At 28.2% G+C, this 8,177-nt stretch overlaps 1 protein-coding gene across 1 annotated transcript in view; it reads left to right on the forward strand.

The window, feature by feature from the left end:
- Nucleotides 1-5,752, forward strand: part of LOC119674028 — a 10,666-nt gene extending 4,914 nt beyond the window's left edge. The window contains exons 4-5 of the mRNA XM_038085150.1: nt 598-2,562; nt 4,714-5,752. Of these exons, the coding sequence (XP_037941078.1) occupies nt 598-2,562; nt 4,714-5,391 (2,643 nt within the window). The 3' untranslated portion in view covers nt 5,392-5,752. The remainder of the gene's footprint in view (nt 1-597; nt 2,563-4,713) is intronic.
- The last annotated feature ends 2,425 nt before the right edge of the window (nt 5,753-8,177 follow it).

Raw genomic sequence — 8,177 nt, forward strand, 5'->3', positions numbered from 1 at the left:
CAAGAGTTCAATGCTAGACGTATTTGTCTGAAATCGTAATTATAAAAGATAAGTTGATGTTGCCTTAAGACAATTTGAGATTTTAGATTTGTTTATTATATTATTCATTTATCGACTATGTTGTAGAATATTAAAAATATTATTTTAAATTATATATTTTTTAAAATATCCAAAAATAAAATTCTTACAAAATATCAGTATCAATAATCGCAAATACTATACATAATTAGGATAACCATATACCTTGTGTTATGCGCCATGTACCATATATATTATATGTTTTTGAAAAACTATATATAATACCTTACAGTATTTTTAATTCGTTTGTTGATACAATATAGGTATTTACCCATATCTTGACATTTTCAACTTTTACCTATAAAAACCAAAAATCGATATTTGAATAGGAATTGTTTTACTATAAAACTATTTCAAAAATATTATTCGATTTATTATATGATATTTAAAAAAAATTTTTTTATGTTATTCAATTTACATATAAAAATTATTGTAAATTATATACTCCATGTATATAATAATTTGTAATATAGTATAAATTATTATAAATATTCCTCAAATATTTAATAAATTTAATAAAATGTGTTTATCTTCTTTCAGTGCGGCATGCGCCATCCCAATACTGGTCTAAGTGAAGGCGACTTGAGTCGTCTGACTGGTTCATCTTCATCATCAGCATCTTCAGTGAGTAGTAGTTCATCATCATCATCTTCATCTGAGGAAAATACGCCTGCACATAAAGATAGCAGCACAACGGAAAAATTACATCATAAGCTTCAAGAACTTCACGAACAACAGCTTCATCAATCACAAACAAGTCCTGAAAAAATATCAACAGCACTTTCAACACATAATCTTAATAATAATAACAATAAGAATTCACTTAACACACAACAGCAACAAATTTTGACATCAACACGTTTTAGTTCCACATATTTACCAGAAATTATTAATCCATCAGAATGGCAAAAATCGCGAAAGCGCAAGGAACGCCTTGACAGCACATCCTCGGCAACACAGGATCGCAAGTTACAGCGTTCAAACAGTGAGGAACTTCTACCACCAGACCTCAATAAATCCATCGATGCAGATAATATTGATAAAACTGCAGACGGTGATGTTGGCAGAAATTTAACTATAAAAAAATCGACTGACGTAATACGTCGTGTGTCTTCAGAAGATTTTAAAAAGTCGCCATATGTAGTACAAGAAATTGAACCGAAAGATAACAAAACAACACAAGAGAATAGCAAAGTTGGCAATGAAAATGATGCTTCACTGGCTAATCGCCAGAAAATTCAACAACAACAACAACAACAGCAACAACAAGGCAATGAAGCACTACCACCAAACTATACAGATAAGTGGGGAGTTAGTGGTCCTACGAAGGATATGACACGCCGTTCACGGTATGAGACTAGCCCAGCACGCTCACATCGTCACTCACCCATGCGCGCTACTAGTGGAAATGGTAATGGCAATGGCAATGGCAGTGCCAATGGTAGACATCGCGATAGCGATGATAGCGAATGTGAGCATGAAAGACGTCGCAGTAGCGAACGTTTCTGCAAGACACGCGCACCACCCGGTCGCAAAGCAGCTGGTGTAACTAAGAAGAGTAGCGGCATGACAGGAAACAATGTCATCAAATATATGCCAGCAAAGAGAAACGATGAAAATGTTTACAAATATGATCTCTCCGCCTTGAAATACGAACGTCGCGGTTTTGTCAGCAAGAAAGTCAGTGCAAATACTACACCAACAGCTGAAAAACCCAGTGGTAACGATCACAATGACAATAATTTAATTGATTTCCACAAACACGCAAAGGCTAATACGCCAATTTCACCAACACCCTCTTCCACTGGTGGCAGTAGCGATGATAATAGCAGTTGTACTGTTATTCCAAGCACTAAGACGGTCACTGCTACTAAGCTACCAGTTTTTTCTGAACAAGAAGTATTACCTTGGGAACGTTCAGTACCTGATGATCAAGCACCAGTATTAAGCCGACGTTATGCAGCTGTACATCACTATCCCCACAACGCAGATAACATTGATACAGCAGCTACATTGGCAAAGGTAATGCCTTATCCACAGCAACACAAGCAACAGAGCGCCGCACACCTCTATGCAGGCGATATGGATGATATGGAACCGATTGATACTTTTCGAGCTTTCACTTCGTTGGGAAATGTGCGTACACGCGATGTCATACAACAGGTATTGCCGGTTATGAGAGCTTTTCAATCACCTGAAGAACGTCTTAAGCAAATCAATAAACGTATGACTGCACTTAAAAAGAAATTAACACAATTAGAGGAAGCTTTTGAGGCACGCTCGGGTTATAGACCTTCGCAGGCGGAACGTCTTAATGACAAGTATATGAAAAACATTTTAGCTGAGCTGAGTAAATTGCGCAAAGAGAGGCAAGAGCTGAAGAACGATGCAGCTAGTTGTGCGCTGGGCTTGAAAGTAAGCGGTGGCATGGATGCTACTAAAAAGTTGGAGAAAATGAAATTGACGCTACAAGAAATTGAACAGGTGAGTCATTATAGTGTTAAATATCTGCACCATTGCTATGATTTTTATTATAGACTACATTATCTGAACAGGAATAGTGCGAGCAGAAATTATTTTTGCTATAGGAAAATGTGGGTAGTGGGCTTCTGTTAAATGTATTTTTATAGTTACACTCATACAACATGTTGACCCATTGATTGTTGTGCACTTCTTTGTTTATTATTTTAAAATGTATGGATTCATTAAATGTAAATAATTTTTTTATATACAAAAAACAATTTGTACGTGTACGTGTACTTCAGTCACGTGCGCCAATTTACTGCCCCCAAAAAACAAAAAAAAAAAACGGAATATCGTCGTATTGTGTTCTCGTACACAGTATAGTTCCGCACTATAAATGTATATAGATACTATGTCTGATTCAAGCAATGTGGCACTACAAACGCGTCAGTGAAGAAGTATGTTTCATAAGATGGATGATACATAGGTCTTATATTTTAAAGGAAGAAAATTATTTTAAATTTTAAATTAATTTTTGAAATATTTGAGGTATGACAATTTTTTGTGTATATTTTTTGGTGGTTTGCCAGAAATTATTTTTAAAAAATAATTTATACATATTTTACTTATTTATTTGTTTACTGTTTATTTACATTGCGTATGTTTATATTTAAATGAAAATAAATTTATGTGGTTTTATGCATATAAAGACATTCATAAAATTATTTTTAAGTCATAAAATCTTTTTGGTATTGTTTTGCACTTCAAAAACTTTTACATACGATTAATATTGTTAAGATATTTTTGGTTTTTATATAAGATCGCAGCGAGCGTGTATCTTACACGAAATTTGTCAAGGTTAAATTAAAGAATGCATTTATTTACTCAACTGTTTGTAAAAATTTCTTAAGTTGCAAAAGTTGCAATCTTCCTATTGATTCATAAAGTTCAGTTCTGTTGCCAAAAAAATTGCAACACAAAACACAAAATATTTATTAATAAATATATATTCTTACATAGTAGAAGTTTTTGCCATCTGTTAATAATAAATAATATTGTATATATGTGAACTGATATTTTTCAAAAGTTATAAACACTACTTAAAAATTGTACGATGCGATTTCCACTTATATATACTCGTATGAAGATAGTAGATATTTTTAGGCTAGGTAAATATTATGTTATTTTATTAAGAGCATAATCACATATTTTAATTAAAAATATTATATGAAGTTTCATTGAAAACCCCATTATCTCTCTCTCTCTCTCTCTCTCTCTCTGTTGTCTGTTCTCTTGACTTTATTTGCTCGCCTGACACGCTCATCATTTATGCTATCTGAAGCTGAAGTGTATTTTTATAGACCACAAAAATTATATTAGTTTATAATACTATTTTAATTCTTTATATGATTAATAACTTTGTTTACATTGTGTTTATTTTGTCAGACAATAAAAAGTTTATATTAATTAAATAACGAGTTGTTGACTGCTATTATAGTCGCAAAAAATGACCAAAATGACCAAAATGTCACAGTCTCACGGCAACTAAAATTAGCGATTCGCCGGAATAGTATTGCCTCAATAGAGCCAAATTTAGTTAAAAATTTTTTTTATTGTTGTACTTTTGGTTGTTGTTGCTCTTTTCAGTACAAAAAAATATTCACACATTTTAATTTAATTAGATTTTACAAACAGTTAAACTGCAATATATACATTTTTAAATTAAATATATTAATTAGTTGTTCCGTAAATTAGAGTCAATTAAATAAAATCACGCTGTAAGAATAAATTTCAATAGTTTTTATTAAATTTTTTAATTATTAAGTAGTTTTTAATATCTCTACTATAGAGATAGACCTTATTTTCATATAAATTTCTCGATCAGAATTTTAAAATACATGTGCCGGGAACTGTAGTAGTTCTGATAGTAGTTCTGATTTAGTTCTGATAGTAGTTCTGATAGTCAGCCGCGTTAAAACAATATCATTATTATTTATGCAGAATATTATGCCTTATGAAAAATAAAAGTGCTCAAGTACACTGACTCAACTAGGCTCAACATAATAATAATAAAAAGACCAATAAATAAAGAAATTAATTTAATACTAAAAATAATTATATAATATATATTTACAACAAATAATAATAATTTTTTTTAACTTTTCTTTTTAGAATCTTAGTGATAAACAACATGATGCTAATCGCTCCAACGTACTTGACGAACTAACACCAGATCAATTATTAGCTGAAAAATCGGCTGTACAGCATGGCCTACTCTATTTTGAATCCCTATATGGGCGCCCTAATTCCAAAGACGAACGTGATGTTGCGCGAGCCATATACGATCGCTATCGTCAAATAAAACGTATGGTTTCACGCAGTGTTATGCTGTCGGGTTGCTCAAGTGGTGGCGTACATGAGCTACCCACTATATTGGAGCATGAAGCTATGGTCTTTGAATCAACAATATCTCAACAGTATTCTTCAAACAACAGCACTGAAACAACTAACTCACCCAGCGATTCGGCAGCACCAACTACAGCTGCCTCTTCCGACGACTCAACAACCACCACCACCTCTACCCAACAAACTGCAGCCGCAGACGCCAATGAAAATATTGGTCAACTAAGCATTGATCAACTGTGGGAACATTTGGAGAAGGCACGCGAAGACAAGAAGATGCTTAAACGCACCATACGAGATTACGAGACAGTATTTGAAGAGCAAAATGGTCGTAAAATGCTAAAAAATGATCGCCGTAACATCGAAGAAACTTATGCACAGTACAAAGAGAAGAAAGCCAAAACACGCCTACTACAGGCGCTAATTAAAAAGCAACTCACTCATTGAAAATGCATAAAAACAATGAGTAGAAAGAAGTACAATGTTAGACGATGGCATATTGCTACTGTGTTTTCTCCATTAAGCTTTTGTATGTATTTATGAGTATAAATACTAAAGCTTTGGCAGTTTGTGTCTATACGAAGAAAGGCTTTTTGTAAAATACTTTTTGGCATAAGCTCACACTGATAGTCTAAAGTATTAAAAGCGAATAACTGCAACATAAAGTTTTATACCAGTTTGAAAGTTTTGCTGGAAAGCTTTTGATTGTGAACTTTTATTAAAAGTTTTATGAATGTGTTTTGTCTTCACTTCCTTGCACTGAACTGGAAATTATACAATTATTTTCTTGTTAAAATTACACAAGAACGACACAAAATCTTAAATAATAAAATATAAAATGTTAACTTTATACTTTATACTTTATAATGAATAATTTAAAATTTATGTATGTATGTGCTTTAAAAATTCTGTTTTATTATTGCATTAATTTTTTATTATTAATTTTTTGTTTTAAAAAATTTTATGCCAAGTTATTACATATTATATATAAAACCATATATAAACTTATATATATATTTCATTGTTATAGAATAATGTTATAAATTATTTATTATATCATACCATTTTTACATTATATTTCATTTATACACGTAGCCATAGAAGAAGTGTATAAAAACGAGCTGTGTTAATTTTTATAAATTAGTTTTTAAGTTTCTAAAAATTCTTTAAGTTTAAGCTAATATAGATGAAATTATATTAAACAACATAAAGACAAAATAATCTTAAACAATAAAGTATCCATTATATATAATACATTAATTATATATATGCAAATGTTTAAAAAACGATATATACATTATAAAAACAAAACAAATAAAATTTAAAAATACTTGAAGTACTTATTTTTATTTTTCTAAACTGAATTTGAATAAAAAATGACAAATATAGCGAATAAAAATACATGTTTTGATACACATATATATATTAAATATTATATATCTATTTGCTTCAATTTATTTCTACGTACTTAACTGATATTAAGAAGTGAATGCAGTTATTGTGTGTAATATAAATTTTTGGTACTCAACTGCAAATATATTTATAATGATTTGATGATAAAACAACACAATATTTTATTACATATATATAAAATATAAATTATACATAATTGTTTAATTATAGTTGTTCGCAAAATAATTTATAATAAGTACTTTCAGAAAATGCTTGTTGCTTACTTAAAGAATTTTTGGAAATTTATAAATGAAATTTGGTAGAATTTTAAAAATGCACTTTTCTGCATATATTCCAAATTTATGCAAAATAGTTCAATCATTTAATATTTTTTAAATTTTTTTATTAATTTCATTTTTGTTTATGTGTTTAGATTATTTTTTGTTGTTTCCGTTTTTTTTATAAATTCTGTGATAGTTTGAAAAACCTTTGTTTTTACTTTAAATCTCTTCTCCGTACTGTTCGTTTAAAGTTTTATTAATTTTTTATGTTTTTGTTTTACTTATTACGGTGTATTATATATATATGTATAAAAAATGAATGCACCATCTCTTATAAATAAATTTTTTTGATTTTAGTTAATATTTTTTAATTTTAATACTAAATATATAAGTTTATTTCGGATGGACAAAAACGTTTTAAGCAGTATATATTAAATTTGAATTTTAAAAATGTTTAACTTTAAAAAGAATATGAAATACAATAAGAAACATTTTGATAATTATATTATTCATGTTATTTAAACAGTTATATATATGATAATTAAACTTATTCTGCATATACGATACATATATCTTGGAATTAATTATGTTTTTTTTATAAAAAAAACATTGTAAAACATAAAACTATAATGTCTTCATGCCTAATGCATAAAATATTTTATATGGATGTACGAAATATATACAATTAAATATTGTAATGATTTGATTTGAATTGTATAAAATAAATAAATTGTTTTTCTTTAATATTCTTATTGTTTGTTTTTATTTATTTTTACTATTTATTTTTGTAGCACGTTATTTAATTATATATTAGATATGTTTTGTTTCTTTAAAACATAATTATTAAAAGCGATAATCACTCAGTTCAAATCTTATAAGCTATATTAAATTAAATTACAGCGGATTTTATGTATTTATGTTGTATTTATAATAAATTATAGAATTATAGAGCTGGATTAAATCATATGTTTAAAAATATTTTTTTTTCTATATTATATATATTTTATTCTTCTATAAATACATATATTTTATTTTGTAATTTATTCTATTATTTTTTATTATAAATTTAATTTATTTTATAATAAATTATTAGCTATTCATTACTCATCGAAAACCTCTATTAAAAACATTAGTTTATATTAAGAAAATAATATCTTTCGTTATACCTCATTGTAAAATCAAATTTAATTTATTCTATTTAGAAAATTTGAGATTATTTATTAGATATTAGCGCCTGAAGTCATTTCATTTAATATTTTTGTTTAACATAATACGTTTCTATTTCTAATACGTATTCTATTTCAAATTTATTTACCTAGACTTTAAATAAAAACCCTTAAGAATCAAAAAAAAAATGTTAGAAAAAAATATATTTTAAAGATTTTCTAATTTTAAACTTTTCTTAAACTAAAAAGGTATTGTTATCAATACTGTAAGTCTGTACGCTGTAAGAACAACATTATGTGTTTATACTTAAATTGATTTTTTACGAGCTATATTTTATTAAAATTTCGTAACTTCGTTAAGTAAAATCTTTTCCTACTAAATTATTTTTGAAAT

Source organism: Teleopsis dalmanni, chromosome 2, assembly GCF_002237135.1.
Source record: "Teleopsis dalmanni isolate 2A chromosome 2, ASM223713v2, whole genome shotgun sequence".
Taxonomy (NCBI): domain Eukaryota; kingdom Metazoa; phylum Arthropoda; class Insecta; order Diptera; family Diopsidae; genus Teleopsis; species Teleopsis dalmanni.